Below are 17,674 nucleotides of genomic sequence, written 5' to 3'. Positions count from 1 at the left end.
GATGATCTGACTTCAACGTTAACGGTGCCTCTGCAAATCCTCACATCACATTTTCTTCCCGAAGAGATAAATCGCTACTGATTATTATTGCCAAGGCAGACCCAAAGCTTAGAACGCAGTTTGAAAACTGACCGTCAATATTGCTTGGAAAAACTTCATAATAGAAATAAATTTGAAAATAGCTATTAACATTAATAATTTTACCTTTATTTTATTAGTGGTTCAGCAAATAATTGAACTATCCTTAAGCATTACAGAAGAGACTGGAAGAGAGGGAACATAATAAACCAGGTGGGTAGCCGTAGGTTTTTCCCTGGGGAAACGATACAAATATTAACAGTGAGTTTAACTTTACAAGACTCTGCCAATCCAACTGGCTGGATGTCACTTGGTTGTCAGAGCTTCTAATCTGAAATAATAAAATTAGATTTTGACTGTTGGCAAAGACAGAAAGAAGTAGCTCACATTGTGAATGGCAACTGGAAAATGTTTTCAACATTACTTTAGGAACCATCATCAAGTCCTCATAACTGCTCTGAAATTTGGCTTAGAATGCCAGATATGTATCTATGGGAGCAGGTGATGTCTACTAAGGAGGACAATATTTTCCAGATTATTATCAGTAGTAATTAGGTAAAGATAAAGGCAGGATGACGGAATGAGAGCATTACGATCTCTTTTCCAATCTCTGTTTAATATTAAGGATTTGTGCGATTTAAAATAAATTGTCTTGAAACCTATTTCCAAATGTTTAAATGAGGATTGAAGAGTAGAAGAGCTCCACAATTCCTTTCACCTATAAGTAAAAAAATGTAAAGATAGTATTTCATGTCTTATAGTGTTGCTATACTGTTCCCATGGAAAACATTTAGACTATACTATGAAAGAAGTAAAGTGTTAAAAAGAACAGCTAAATATTATTTTGGTTAAGAGATAAAATACAAGTGACATTCTAAGACTAACATATTAATTTTATTTTTATGGAAAATTGTCCCTAACCCTTCCAAATCCAGCAAAACATATCTTCATCATGAGCACTGATCATGCTCAATTAATTCTAGAAAAAAAGCCCCAAAAGAAATTTCGGTAGGATAAAACTTCTATTTGCCCTGAAAAGTACTACACAGTAGTTTTATTTTCAGCTAAGCAAACTAATCGGACACACTCAAACAAAAGATTTTGCAAGTGGTTGTTTGTTAAAGGGTTTATGAATCAAACTGATTTAAAGGCATGCAACTCCAAACAAGTAAAGCAACATAAGTGTCAGTTTAAGAGAGGCTCAAAATCACTTATATCTCATTTAAATTCCAAGAGGTAAGAGATATCCTTTGCACTTGAATTAAAGACATCCCAGAATGCCGCAAAGCTACATTTGAATAATATTAACACTTCGCACAACTTACTTTATATGGTAATATATTCCGTACAGTTGCTTTCCTGGTAGGCATTACATACCAAAGCAAGTACTTTTGAAAAGCTTGATAGGTTATAAATGATTTTTGAGTAAAAAATACTTCGTTTGAAAAGAGTTCAAAACAACAAGAAACTCAAAAACAAAACACAATAACAAGAAAAAAATGGGGTAAGATGATGTAGTTTCTGTTTCATGTTTCCTTCAACAGTTAAGATTATGAAATAAAAGAATGTCCCTAGCCAGTGGACCTAGAAGTATGTTAAAGAATGAAAGAACATAGAGATCCAAAATAAAAATATGATTTTATTTATCTTTACTTTTCAATGATAATTTAAGTAGCTTAGAACTGCATTGATTCAAAATCTTTACTTTTTAATTTGCTTTCAGCCAAGATAGAGGAACAGGAAACTGATCTATCCTCCCATCTGAAACACCAAATAACTGAACAAAATATACGAACAATGGTGTTCAGGGCACTAGACAGGTAATGAAGAAAGGGATCCCGAGAGGTGAGAATCAGACAAGCTGTGCCCTCTGACTGCCCCACGTCCCATTTATAGACCATGGTGCAAGGAGAACAAAGTGAAGTCTGATAGGAAACCTGAGTTGAGCAGATGGAACTGAAAGTCCAAGGCGTCCATGCTAGCAGGAGGAAGCATGGCAGAATAACAGCAACGAAAGGGTTACAGAGAGCTGCAGAGGGCACCCCTCAAGTCTTCAGCCAAGTACTGATCAGGATATGAAAGTGAGGAAACTACCCAAGACCTGGGAAAGACCCAGAGGGACGCAAATAAGGAGACGGTGCCCAGCTCACACAGGACTTGGAAAACCTCTTAATTCAAGGGGCATTGGGTAGAGTACTCAGTACTCAGAAGACTCTTGCCTTAGTGGTGAGAAATACTTAGCCCTACACCAAACATGCTCTGGTCTCACCTAACAAATCTTAACAGCAAGACCAAAAACATGAAATGGGTTCCAAGTAACTTAACTACATCCCCATAAAAGTTCAAGAATATGTACAGAAACACAAAAATATCCAGCACCTATCAAGGTGAAATTGACAATGTCTGACATCCATAATGGCTTGTAATGAAGGAAAAAATCCATCAACCCAAAGCAACCAAGAACTCATGCAGATGTTAGCATGAGCAGACAATGACATTAAGGCAATCATTATAACTGGATTTAATAAGTTCAAAACATTACCTAGAGATATGGGAAATATTTTTTTTAAAGTCAAGTTGAACTTATAGAGATGAAAAGTACAATGGCTGAGATGAAAAATATATTGAATAGGATTGAAGGCAGATTAGACATTGCAGAAGAAATGATTAGTGGATGTGAAGACAGAATAGAAACCATCCAAAATGAAACAGAAATAGAAAACATTTTAGAAATTAAAAAGCATCAGTGAGCTGTGCACACCTTCAAGGGGGCTTATATATGTGTAACTGGATTCCTCAAAGGAGATAAGGGAGAGGAAAAATATTTGAAGAAACATTAACCAGAAAATTCTTGAATTTTATAAAAACTGTAAACCTACAGACCCAAGAAGTTCAATGAACCCCAAGCACATGAAAAATGAAGAAAACTACGTAAAAGCACACCATAGTCCAATTTTTCAAAACCAGTGATAAAGAGAAAATCTTAAAAGCAACCAAAGAAAAGAGGTGAAAAGAATTCATGTTCAGGAGACCCACACTGTAATGAATATTAAAGGAAGTCCTTCAGGCAAAATAAAATTTGATCTACAAAAAGGAACAAAAAGCTCCAGACATGAGAATCACTTTGGGCACCAACTACATAAGCCAGTCTGATTTCTCAGTTGGAATGAGGACAAGAGCTGATTATAGTGAAGAGAGAAGTTCTCCAAGATTTGGATCGTTATAAATAAAGCTTTATTCATTTGAACATTTTTGTACACCAGTTTTTGTGAATTTAACACATAAATCCCCGAGGCTACAGAAAACCTGTCATTTGTGGTGAATTGTAAAAATGTTCTGCTCTGAATCTATAGTGACCGCAAGCTTCCTAGTAACAAAAGACTATCGCACATCTTGAAATTCCTCCTTTTAATCAACAATTGTGGGAATAGGATGCAAGGGACTAAGATGGGCCAAATCACACAGAAATGCAACTTCTTTCTCTAAGACTGCAACATCACACCTGGAGCTGGCACTCTGCCTCTTGTTTCTTTCCCCTGTGAAACCCCTCTCATTACTTATGTCCAGGTGGATATTCCCTTCAGGATTCTCTCTGTTGTAATATCCTGAACAAAGAACCCATTCACTTGCACAAACAAAACAAAACAAAATCTATACTCTTTCTAAAGTGAAAAATGATAGAATAAAAGAACCATTTGAATAAATTGTATAATAATTTAATATCTTCCTGTATATCATTCAATTAATTCTGAACAGTGAAATAACTTTAGCTAAGACAGTGGTTTTCCCAATTTCCTTACCACCTTGTGCAAATGTCTCAAGAGTGGACACTCTCTGTAATAACCATCCCACTGGATTCAACCTGCTTCCAATTTGAGTTTCACTGTCTAAATTCTGTGGGCACCGAACTTTCCTGGATCTCATTCCTTTTAACTCTAAAAAATACTACTGAGGATGATGCTCCTCTTCCACGAATCATCCTAATGATTGGTTAGTCTTTTAATTGTCCGTCCTTTAATCACTGTTCCGATGTGTCCACTGTTCCCTGGGAGGATCAACCACTCTCAGTGTTAGGGAGCACAAACAGTCTGATGACTCACAAATATGTATGTCCCCAAAGCTTCAGCTAAACATACACAACCACCTTCTGCACATCTTTAAAAGGATATTCCGCGGGCATATTACATTAACACGTCCAAAACCATATTCACCCCTGACGCTTGTTTCTTTGCTTCTTTTTGTTATTTGTGCTAATGTGTAGCACAAGCATTACCAAAGATTTTCTAGTTAGAAATTTCTTAGTCATTTATGGCTACTACCCAAATTCCCAACATAAAAACGTTCTGCTAGTTTTTACACTTAAATATATCTTGAAATCATCCACTTTTCTTTATACCACTTCCCTAGTTTGTCCCTTCAACATCTTTAATGTGGACTTCACAATGGTGTTGACAAATAAAAATGGCAAGCAACAGGATACATTGGAGAATATGAGGAAGCCATTTGGTATAAACCTAATTCGGCCTGACCTTGTCTTTCCAAAAGGGCCTGACCCTGGCCGTTGAGCATGCATTGTGTATCTGCTTTAGATATTCCCTATGGCAAGAACAAAGGCCCTTGAGATAAAGGTGCAACTTCCCTCCCCCTCCCAACGTTGGCATCTCCTTAAGGATTAAGCATCTTTCCTTAGGCTAGAAACTGATGGCTGCGCTCACCTGTGACCGCCCAGCTCGAGACAATAGACTTGCCTCCTGCTACACCCTCCGAGATAGCAGACCCACTACCTGCTGTGCCGACAGGGCAATCTTGTGACTATTGTGGGAGGGACATTTCAATCATATGTGAAACGTCCTGTTTGGGGGTATATAACCACTATGTATACCTCACTTCTTTGGTGCCCTTTCTTCCTTTGGGAAGAAAGGCCCTGGGCCATGGCCCTCAGATTTAAGCTCAGAATAAACTCACACAAATTTTCATTTATAGATTGGTTATGGATTATTTTCCTCAACAGTGTCCTAACTGGTTTGCCAGCCCCTTTTGCCACTTTGAACCAGTCTTCTGTACAACAACCTGAGTGATGTACCACGTCATCCTCTGAGTAAAATCTTTCAGTGACTCCCCATTGCCTAAGCTTCTTAGGTTCCTTAACCTCAGCTCGCACCAGTCTTTGATATCTTTTTATGAACCAACTTCCAGATAAATGTCTTTCTGCTTTTCTGGCACATCCTGCGGTATACGACCCTAATCTCTGTTCACTCGGAGCTCTGCTGCAATAGCAATAGTAGCCCTTTCTCTGCTTTGCAATCCCTCTCTTTAGTTCAAGTTTCACCTCACACAGTAAGCTCTTCTTCACTCTCCCCCATACTCTTCTCGTTGGTGAGCTGTGCTCATGGAACCTGGTGCATATCTGTTACTGCAATTATCACAGGATGCGATGTATGTGTTTAGATGTGTATATTTACCAATCTGAGGTAAACAATCATTTTCAAATATTCATACTCAGCAATGGCGCACAGTAGTAGCTCAAAAGTATTTATTGAACTGTTGCCTATGATAATAAATGATTATCCTGAAGGTGCTCAATAAATATTTATTTAATTGGTGTCTATGGCAATAAGAGATTATCCCGAAGGAAACATTAATATAACTATTCTCTTAAATACCTATCATATGTGTATTTGATTTAATAATTCTGTGTTGGTGAGGCAGTCATGTGGGAAGCAAGCCTATGTCTGAACATGAACTTTTTAGAAAGAAAGGCTCTCTCATGCCTATTAGGTGTGTACACTTTAATATTAAGGTTACTTTTATCAGCAATGCTTTGCAGTCGTGCCCTCCCAGTTTAACTTGGTTTAATGACATGTTGCCATAGATTCAATTTTCACAATTGTATTTTCCTTCATAGAAACAAAATGATTCCCAGAGATTATTTGAGTTGCTTTTAAGTATTTGTAGATAATCAGCTAGTCTTACTCCATTATTCTTTACCACTGTGAACAACTGTGTGCATTTTTATCATCCTGGTTAGTAGTGCAATTTCTATGTCAAAGCTATTAGAATTTTATAGAATTAGAGAATTTTATAGATTGGATTATGATTAAAGGACATTCCACCAATTAAAAACTAGTATAACTGGAGATGTCTGATTTTCCATGAAATGCATCCAAGAAATCACCAGCAGGAAAAAAGAAACCTCTCAACCTGAGTATGTAATATACATGTATTGCAGATAGTTATTAAAATCACTAAAACTACATTATTTTCTCCACTGAAATAGTTTCATGAAATATTGTCTCTAGCCATGATGGTCACTGTTATGATCATTAAAATTTCTATCAGATACTTGCAGCTACCTCTCTTAATTCAATACAAGCCTTACTTCTTTTTTAAATAAAAACAAAAATAACTTGTTTAAAGTTCTCTGACTTTGATAATCAAAGTGATAAATTATTAAAACAGCATTACCTTGAAGAGACACATTTTGCTAAAGTCTATAAAATTCCATCAAGTAAAATTCAAACAGATTGAGAATTGATTATCCTGCTTCCATTATTATAAGAACCTATGTTGTTTGTCTTCAGAGAACAAAATGAACCATGTGATTTTATAGAAATGGATTGCCTTTTCTCCAGGCAAATCATTTGAATTTCGATAGATTATTATTCAAACATATCAGTTGATAGATGTTAATTAATAAAGGAAAAGGGCATTTTCTCTTTTCTAAAACAGCTTTTAGAACTAAAGAGAAAATTATGTGATTTTGTGATGCTCATATCATAGAATTTCTAAATATTCATATTCTAATGTTTGTTCAAGGCCTGCCTTTTACATCACGCTCATGTGCAGGAATCTATGTGCAGAAAGGATTGTGCTTTTCTTACCTGAAATGAAGTAATTGGATATATATTAACATGAGCCTCATTCCATCGTTGTCCTTTATTCCCACTTGAAGACCACAGTGGATTCTCTATCGTTGTCTGCCCTTTCAATCGTAGATAAACATTTAAAACACCTGAAAATAACAATGAAAGTTTATTTTGTATATTTGCTTTTGCTTCAAATTTGCTTCTCCTTGATCACACACTTGTAAACTTTTAAAAATGAAACTTCGCAGAACACTCTAGTGTTCCCTCCTGGCCTCTGCTCTCATTTCCAATCTTGCTCTGACATTCCGCACGTGCGGCAGGCCTCCAAAGATAATGGAGTCCCAATCCTTAGAGCCTGTGAACGTTATCTTATATGACAAAGCAGGCTTTGCACAGGTGATTAAGTTAAGGATCTTGAGATGGGGAGATCATTCTGTACTTTCTGGGTGGGTCCTAAATGTAATCACATACATCTTTATAAGACGGAGGCAGGAGATTTGATACAGAAGAGAAGATGGTCATGTGAAAGAAAGAGAAGATGCTACACCGATGGTTTTGAAGATGGAGAAAGGAGCCACAAGCCACATATAGGCAGCCTCTAGAAGCTAGAAAAGGCAAGGAAATGGATTCTCCGTTAGAGCCTTCAAAAGGAACCAGTGCTGCTAACAACTTCATTTTAGCCCCAAATACTACTTCTGGATTTCTGTCCTCCGGAACTGCAAAGCAATATATTTGTGTTGTTTAAGCCACAAAGGTTGCAGTAACTTACCTGCTACAGTGGCAACAAGAAACTAAGATAGTATGTAATCATGTACTGACTGACCTGCTCTGTCCAACTCTACTGTGTTGTCTTATATTATCAATTAACATCTCTTTTGCAATTTACTTTTCACCTGTCTCATTTCTCTTCTAAAAGAATTACTTGAAGGTAAAATGAGCATAGCTTTGTCTTATGATTTGATATATCTCTCTCAACAGTTTCATGCCCTGCTCATAGTAATAATAGCATAGTGATAATATTAATACAATATATGTTGAACACTTAACTCCAGATAAGGAATTAATTCTCTCAACAATCTTGTGAAGTACCTGCTATTATCCCCATGTTATAGATAAGAAAACTTAGAGTGGTTAGGTAATTTGCCCTACATCATACGGTAAGAAAATAGCAGAGGCAGGACTCGAGCCTAGAGAGTTTCAAAGTCTGATATCTTAATCACGAGGCAATCAGTATTTTAATAGGTAAAATTTAAAAAATCAACTTTATTGAGGTGTAATTTACATGCAATTAAATTCTGTCACTTTAAGTATATTGGTCAATAACTTTTGATTGATATATACCACAGTGTAAGCACCACTCGATCAAAATAGAGAACATTTCCATCTCCCCAGAAAGCTCACTCGTCTTCCTTTGCAGTTAATCTTCACGGCCCCTGTTCCTATGCCCGGCAACCACTCATCTGACTTCTTTTACTGACTGATGATTTTTGCTTCTTCTGGAATTTCATATGTTTTTGTGTGTCTGGCTTCTTTCCCTCAGCATAATTTTTGTTACATTCAACTATGTTATTGTATTAGTCTTTTTAAATTTGGTATTTAGTTCATTTACATTCATTGTAGTTGTTGATACGTTTGGAATTAAGTATACCTTCTTGTTGTTTCCCACTTGTCCTTACTGTTTTTTATTCCTCTGTGGCTCCCCCTCTTCCTTCTTTTCATGTGACCAAATTTTCTTTTTTTCTTTTTAGATTTCAATTTATTTCCTCTACCTATTCTTGAATCTCTCTCTTTTTATTATGTTTTAGTGGTTATTCTAGGGCTAACAAAAGGCATTCATAACTTTTCAGAGTCTAATTATAGCTAATATTTTATTCTTTATACTCACAATTGATAAATGATAGCTCCTTCACATGTTCGACTATTACCCCTCCCCTTCTGTTTCAAACCAGATACTTCACATTCTGCGTCTCACTTCACAAAATTTGATAATCTTATGACAGCATAATTCACTTACCTGCACCCTTTGTATAGTCAATAGTAATTATATCTTTTACATTTGCTTAAATTATAAACCTCATCTTACAGCGCTATTATATTTGTATAATAAATATACAAATTTCTATATAAATACATTTTATATAAATTATACATATTATATATTTTTAATATAAATTTTTATTCATTTTATTTTATATAATTTTGTTTTTATAAATTATGAGAATTTTATATAAATTATTTTATATAAATATTTTATATAAATTATAAGAAAGAAAATCTAGTTTTAAACTTTTCCATTTATTTACCTTTTCTGATGGTCTTCATTTCTACCTCCAGATCTGACTTAGCATCTAGCACCATTTCCCTGTAACCTGAAGGACATCCTTTAGTACATTATGTAGCAATGATCTGCTGGAGACAAAATTCCTCAGATTTGTTTATATAAAAATATCTTCATTTCACTCATAGTTTTTTGAGATTCAGTATTCTACCAGAGTTTTCCCCCTGCACTTTAAAGGTGTTTTATTTTCTTGTGTACACCACTGTTTCTAATGTGAAGTCAGCCATCATTTTGTCTTTGTTCCTCTGTGTATAATATGTTTTTCTTTCTCCCTCAGGCTGCTTTTGAGAATTCCTCTTTTGCTTTGGTTTGCAGTAATTTGAGTAGAATGTGCCTAAATATGATTCTCTCTATATTTATATTTATATGGAGTTTGCTGAGCTTATTTTAGCTTTTCCTTTACTTTTACAAATATTTTTCTGCCTCATTATCTCTTTCCTCTACTTTCAGACTCCAATTATGCACATGTTCTGCAATTTGATATTCTTCCATGGGTTACTGAGGCTGTGTTCACTCTTCTTCAATCTTCCTCCTTTTTCTCAGATTGGAAAATTCTGTCCATCCTATTTTTTCTGCCTTCTCCAGTCCATTACTTAAGCACATCCAGTAGATTTTTAAATTTACTTTCATGTACTTTCCAGTATAACTCTTATTTGGTTCTTTTGCATAGTTTTACTTTTCCTGCTAGACTTCTCTATGTGTTTACTCATTAAGACCATATTTCCTTTGATTCTTTTAACACATTCTCTCTAATGTCATTGAACATATTTATACTACCTTCTTTAAAGCCTACCTGCTAAGTCCAATTTTCAGTCCTCTTCAGTTTAGTTTCTATGGATTGGTATTTACTTTTTCATTGATTGATCGATTTTACTTTTTTTATTGACTACGGATCACATTTCCTGTTTCTTCGTCTATCTGGTAATTTTCATTGAATAACGGGCTTTGTGGATATTACCTTATAGAGACTTCAGATCTGTAATGTTTCTCTGAAGGCAGTTTTGTTTTAGCGGACTGTGTAATAATGACTGATCATGCTGAACTCATATAGGCTTGGTTTTACACTATTGATGCAGATCTGTGAAACGCCCAAATTGTTGCCTTAGACTCTAATTTTGTGGGAATCAATCTCCAAATCTGTGTCTACTGTGGATCTTGTTGGGGTTTAGATTAAGGCTTTTTAAAGAAAGGGCTAGAAAGCACAGTTCTCCAGAGCATAATTCTAACTACCAACAGAGAGCTCTTTGGTTTTCTTCATGTAGCCAAGGGTTTTTATGACATCCCTTCACTAAGTCGGCTTAAACTTCAATATGCCCTATGGCTCCTCTCCAGGACTCTTTGACCTCTTTGTTCTGCTGTCAACTCCATAAAAGCTGCTATGTTGCTATAATCTGAGTCTTGGGTTTTCCTAGTCTTATGCAACTACAGCCCAGCCTCAGGCAAAGGCTCGTGGGGAACCCAATACAAACTTTGAGAGTCAATCTTGCACACCTCCCTTTCTATTACTCTGGCTCACAGATTCTAACTACTTCAGATGCCTAGTACTCTGATCTCCGCCTCCTGAGTTCAGTGGGACCTCCACTTTCTGCTTGAATTTCAGGGATCTGTGCCAAGGCCAGGAAATGGTCCTCAGGCAGAGAACCGGACTCCCAAGGAGATCAGCTCATTCGTTTCACTTTTTTTCATGGATCTCCGTCTTCCTTGCCTCCTGTCCATTTTCTTAAAACACTTACCTAATGTATTTTGATAATTTTAATAGTTGTTTATGGCAATAGGATTTATCTGGAAATAGTTATTACTCTATGGCTTCAAGACACCCTCATTTTGATATTTTTACAGGTAATCGTATGTTATTATTGCGATGTTTATACACATATATATCTCTCTCACGGATATCTTCCATATAATATACATATATTGGCTTATGTGAGTATAGCACATAAATAGTGGAAAGCAGAAAACATCACATAAAAACATCATTAAATTGATCATTCAGAGGCAGCTTCCTTAAAATTTGGGTGTATGTTCTTCAGTTGTTCTTTTAAGATGTATATTTACATATTTACTGTTGTATGGTATCAAGTAGTTTATCCAGATTTTTAGAGCAATTTTATTCAATTCTTCTTTATACAGAAGACCACATGTATTTATATTATACACAAATACTTAAATATGAGTACTCAAATTTTAAACTCAGTTACAAAAAACTGCATTCTTCACATCACAGCTGTCACTTACCAGCTGTATGACCTTGGCTTGGTCTCTTGCTGCAATGCAATGCAAGTTCTTCCATGTTTTTAAAATTACCAGTAGATGCTTCAATAAATGTGAGATGCTAATGTAAACAGATGGCAGTGAATGAATTGCCATTTTATATGGAAGTCTTATTTCTCTTGGGTCACATGACCTGTTATTTTGATTGAAGTGACAGGAACCAATCTTGTCATCAAATCAATATACGGAAATTTTTGTTAAATATTAATAAAATAATACTTTTTTTAGACGTATTAGTTGTACTTAGGGTATAATGTGGACTATATGCCTTCCAGAATTTACTTAAAGTAATAAATACATGCTTTAATGAAACATATTAATACATATGACTTACCATTATTGTATCAATAATGATAGGTTATTATATCAATATTGAATATATTTTTTTCTCGGGGAATATGCTTTGCCTGTGATCAAGTTTACATTTTTAAATTAACATTTTCTTTTTATATACATAATATAAATTTACATTTGAATTATTTCAATTTATATTTATTGAATGTATACCATGTGAAAAATATTTGTCCTGGGTCTAAAGAAGCCAGGTCTGAATTATTCCAGATTTTGAATTTACTTTTGAATAGATTATATGAGCTATATTCAATTGTGGCTATATTTTATTTTAAAAGGTAGGTATTACTTATTTTATAAGAAAAAGACACTAGAAGAATAACTGACCAAAATAAATTCTTTATAATATAATTTAAATGTCTTATTCTTATGTACATAGTATTAATTATATTCCATTATTCAAGTCAATGAATACAAACTATTGATTCACTGGTCTATTTCAGAGATGATGACAAAAGTAATATTAATAAATAAATGATTTTGAAACATTTCTTTTCACGCAGGTTTCCAGTTTTTAAGTTTACAAAAGAGAATTCAGTGCCAAAGTTATATAAACTTATGTTCAAGTCATTTTGGTCAACAAAACTAGAACCTGTGAAACAGAATAAAGTGACTCAAGACAAGTTCTATTCAGCAAAGCTGACTGAGCACAGCATTCCAGTGTTAGAGCAAGAAAATTCCAAAGTCAATATGATAGATTGTGTTAATGCTCCGTAAAAGTAATTTTAAATCCTCAGAGGCATTGTGTTTATGCAATAGTAGACACCAGATATCAGCAGGTATGAATTTAACCATCCCCAAGGATTTTCAAATGCTATGTGGTCCCGTGACAGAAGTCTGAAGTTGCTGAGCAAACCTCACTGTCTTTTGCTTCCCCTTGGTTTCCTAACTCTCATCTTCCATCACCACTCCTCGAGAGCCAGGTGCTGGCGCAGAGAGGACTTCGCTCATCTCACGCTTAGGGATCTCAGTCAGAAACGCCAAATGACCCAAGGGCTGCGTTGGCTCATGAGCAGTGACCAAGTTTTGGGGTTATTCATGGCATTATGCAACGGCACGATTCTTATAGTAATCTTACATCCTATAAATTACTGTGTAAATTATAATTTGCATAAATATCATTTATAATTACTATTATCTAGTTTTTCTTTTAAGAAGTCCTTAACATAATTTTATTTCTAACTATTTTATTATAAATATGTATTTTATATATTTTAGGTGAATAATTTAAATATATGTCCTAAAATATGCATACATATTTCCTAGAGATACTTGAAATTACCAAGTTCATATAAATTAATTTGTAACTTGGTTTACTCCAAGGCCTGGGGGTCACTTGCATGTAAATCACATTTTTATCCTAATCAGTATACAGGCTCATTAATTTGAGTTTCACATTTCAAGAAAGATAAGGATGTGCCAAAATCATCTAGCTCCAGGCAAGAGCTATGTCTATTGATAGGTAATTGTTAGCATCATTTGTATTATACACACAGACAAAATGGGAAATTATAAAATCATTATTTTCTGCTTGAATAGAAATGGCTGCATGCATCCATTGTTATTATTGTTTCAATATATAATTAGAATGGTATCTTAAAAAATGTCAATTCATTTTCTTCAGTCATTACCATGCCTTCTTGTATCCAGCTGAATCTCTACATCAGTGGCCAATAAATTTTCCTGAAACACAGCTTTCATCAGGCTTTGTTTCTCTGATATGTGTAGATCTTACGTAGATGTCATCACTGTCGGTGCTGCCACCCTCCCCACTAGCCCTAAGAAGAGCATTCTCCACCCTCACACCGCGGCTCCTTCTCACACTCTCTCACATGCTCTAACCTTGGCCTTCTGCTTACCGCTTACCTCTTTTGGAAGATGGATTTTGTTTCTTCTCTTCCACGGAAACTTTAACTTTGCTGTTCTCCGTGTTCTCTCCCTTGTTCACCCAGAGCATGGGCCTGTCACTCATTGTGATGTATATGACTTTCTGACTTTTATTTTATTCAGTAATTTATTACCCCAAAGAGATGAAAAATTATTTGATGGCTAAGAATCTTTTACCATAATTCTCTTCTGTCCTCTATAGAGCCCTGATCACCATGAGGCACAAAGCGTGTGCCATTCATCCTATCGAACGGAACTGAGTGAACTCAAGACCTAAAGGCAAAAATGTTCATCACAAGAAATCTATACTTGCAATGAAGTTAGTTTAAAAAGTTGGCACCCTGGGCGAGAAACAAAGCAGTTCACTTATTTGCTTACCATTAATTCAATTAATGGAATTACATTATTAATTACACTGTAAATGAGATGTGTATTTGCAACAGTAGACTTTCTCAGTCATAACGTTAATTTTTTTCAAACATCCTAGCTTCTACTGTCCATTGTCTGAGGCACCATCATCAATGAGCAATTGAATAGGGGGAAACTAAATGTAAGCGTAGTTGGCGGTTCACAACCAGAGACGTACAAAGTAAACACGACGCACCAGGTATTACACATGGTCTTAGTGCAGGGTCTGTGACAAGCATCTGTAACAATATTTTGATTATAAATGATAATAAATCATGGCTGGATTCTATCTACCCCCCCATTTAAAAATGTGTCTTACTTTTAATTATTGGAGGAACCTCCATCCTGTTTTCCACAGTGGCTGCATCAATGTACATTGCCACCAACAGTGCATGAGGGTTCCCTTTTCTCTACATTCTCTCCAACATTTGTTATTTGTTCTCTTTTTGATAATAGTCATTCTGTCAGGTGTAAGGGGATGTCTCATGGTGACTTTGATTTGGATTTCCCTGAGGATTAGTGATGTTGAGCATCTTTTTATGTACCTGTTTGCCATCTGTATGTCTTCTTTGGAAAAATGTCTATTCAGATCCTCTGCTCATTTTTTAATTGGATTATTTGTTTGTTTGACATTAAGTTGTATGAGTTCTTTACATATTTTGGATATTAACCCCTTATTAGAGATATCATTTGAAGATATATTCTCTCATTCAGTAGGTTGCCTTTATGTTTTGTTGATGGTTTCCTTTACTGTGCAAAAGTTTTTTGGTTGATGTAGTCCCATTATCTTATTTTTGCTTTTGTTTCCTTTGCCTGAGGAGACACAGCCAAAAAAATCTTCTGAATTAAAAACAAAAACACTAGTTTAAAAAGATATAAACCTAGAGATTAGCAACAGTAGGAAGCCACTACTGCCCTTAGTCTGGGGACAAAGAGAAGAAGCCCCACCTGAGACCTGAGTCCCCCTCCACCTGACAGAAGCTAGAACCGTCTCAGGTCTGTCTGGTAGGAGCTGGAGCCTCAGGGAGGTGCAGCTGCTCCCAGACATGCCACCTAAGACTGTGCGGGAGGAGAGCAATGCCCTGTCTCCTCCCCTCCTAACCCTCCAATCTCTCATCACTTAGCTGCATCCAATGGAAAGGCAATTCTCAGGGGAGCCTGAGAAACACATTCTGCAGAGGCAAAATACTGAGCTGAGAAGGGGCAGGGTGAGGAATGGATCTTCAGGCAACAGGTAGAGGACTGACACAGACTTAGAAAATAAATAAATCAATCAAAGATACACACACTCCTATGTTCATTGCAGCATTATTTACAATAGCCAAGATATGGAAGCAACCTAAGTGTCAATGGGTAGAAAAATAGAAGGTGTGATGTATGTATACAATGAAATATTACTCAGCCATAAAAAAGAATGAAATTCTCTCATTTGTGACAACATGGATGGATCTAGAGGGTATTATGCTAAGTGAAATAAGCCAGACAAAGAATACCATAGGATTTCACTTACACGTAAAATCTAAAAAACCAAACAAATGAACCAAAAAACCAAAATAGAAACAGACTCATAGATACAGAGAACAGATTGGTGGTCATGAGAGGGAGGCAGGAAGGGTGAAACAGGTGAAGGAGATAAGAGGTACAAACTTCCAGTCATAAAATAAATAAGTCATGGAGACGTAACGTACAACACAGGGAATATAGTCAACAATATTGTAATAACTTTATATGATGACAGACAGTTATTAGTCTTATCAGGTTAATCAATCTGTGGAAATAAATGTTGAATCACTATGTTATACACCTGAAACTAAAAAAAAAAAAAAAAACCTCTTAATTTAACAAAGCAGTTCACTGAATGAATGTCTTCCACTTACTGCATTATTTCCATATTGATGACACTGGTGTTATCAGTCTTAAATGCAAACAGAACTTCAGTGAGAGCACTGACTAATTCCTAACAGGAGAGTGGCTTAATACCAACTACTGTCAAACAGCACACGGTTCGGTAGCTATTCTCTAATATCTAAATGCAGAACACTGAACAACCTCATCTATGCCCTCAGCCACCTGGGAGCTGTCTCTTGCAAGGAATGCAATTCTGAGAATTTATCAGAACGCAAGTATCTCAAAATTACGTATTTATTCTGCTGAGACTCTTTCTGCAGTCAGTGTAGTCAAGGCCCTAAAACAATGGCACCTCATCTTACGAATTTTTTCAGGCTCAAACTGTCTCTCATGTGATGTCTAACTGCAAGGAAAAGATATGTCAGCGGATTTCCTATTTTAAGGACCATATTTGAGATATAAGAAAGAATCTTGATTTTTGAAAACTCTAATCAGAAGAAATATGATCTTTGACCAAAATGAGAATAAAAATCAGACTCCTAAAACCATGCAGAAGATTATCAACTTCGCCTTCTCCATGTCTTATATAAAAACATTGAAGTCCCCAGTTTAAAATCTTTGAATGCCAGCACCGAGAAACCTTTAATCCAACTCTTGCTAAAGGAAAACCTGAGACATCTTATTTAGAGAAACCTAATTAGAGGTGAATTTGATTCATTAAATTCTATTTCAACATTTTGTTAGATCATCATGGACCATAATATTTCAGCTCAAAACATAAGTTTTATTCTCTAATGTGTTATGGTCTGTCAATATATAAAATTTTTATTTGATTATGTTTTATATCTTTCTAAAGTACTAAGTGAAGATATTGCTAAGAGTGTAGCAGTATCTATGTTGCTTATAGATACAAAGAGAACTTTTATACAGTACTAAGAGTACTTTTCTAAAGATAAATTTCCCTCTGAATTAATTAAGAAATAGGCAACACTTTTGCTTTCCTCTACGATTTAGCTGCCAGGGCACCTAGATTCAAATTCAAGCTAAGTCAATGATTTAACTTCTATTTTTTTCCCCATCCTATCCTAAAAGGTTTTGATGAAACTACCTTCTGTTTCCCACCTAAACTGCATATTTTCACTTCCCCTTGTTTTGTTACTCTTCCAGTACATTCAGCAGTTAAAGAATCTAGTCTGGATTATTTCTTTAAATCTATTGAGCATTTGCTCTTCCAGAGGATAAAATATAAATAAATCATGATTACTGCCCACAGCCTAGCCGGGGTGAGGGTGACAAACATTAGGACCGAGATGTGCAGTAGCTGCTATAGGAACTGAAGGAGCAGAGCGGATGGGGAAGAATTTCAGCGATGTCCTTGACTTGGATTTTGAAGGAAGAGTATGCGTTACCTAGATGATTAAAGAGGAGAAATACTGACTCTATCATATGATTTAAAAACTATTCATTCACTTAATAAATATTTATGGAGTGGTCAGATAAACATTTACCTCTGCAGGGTACCATGTGATGGGGAGAAACATTGTGTCTGTTCATCTCAAGCATGCAGTCAGCAGGACCAAGGATACAGCCTACGAAGAGGCCCCAGATACAACACAGCTCGAGC

The 17,674-nt window shown here is 35.6% G+C and overlaps 1 protein-coding gene across 3 annotated transcripts in view; it reads right to left on the bottom strand.

Moving 5' to 3' along the window:
* Positions 1-17,674, bottom strand: part of MDGA2 (MAM domain containing glycosylphosphatidylinositol anchor 2) — a 778,429-nt gene that overhangs the window by 11,372 nt on the left and 749,383 nt on the right. The window contains exons 15-17 of one of the 3 annotated variants that reach the window (XM_046652132.1): positions 9,248-9,313; positions 6,960-7,090; positions 235-313 (exon numbers count right to left, since the gene is read on the bottom strand). In XM_046652132.1, coding sequence (XP_046508088.1) covers positions 245-313; positions 6,960-7,090; positions 9,248-9,313 — 266 coding nt within the window. In that variant the 3' untranslated portion in view covers positions 235-244. Of the gene's footprint in view, positions 1-234; positions 314-6,959; positions 7,091-9,247; positions 9,314-17,674 lie in introns of those variants that run through there. The other 2 variants (XM_046652130.1, XM_046652131.1) reach the window with 2 other exon arrangements.

This window comes from Equus quagga, chromosome 2 (genome assembly GCF_021613505.1).
Source record: "Equus quagga isolate Etosha38 chromosome 2, UCLA_HA_Equagga_1.0, whole genome shotgun sequence".
Lineage (NCBI taxonomy): Eukaryota > Metazoa > Chordata > Mammalia > Perissodactyla > Equidae > Equus > Equus quagga.
The sequence above is the reverse complement of the archived record's forward strand: the minus strand, read 5'-3'. Positions and strand labels throughout refer to the sequence as shown.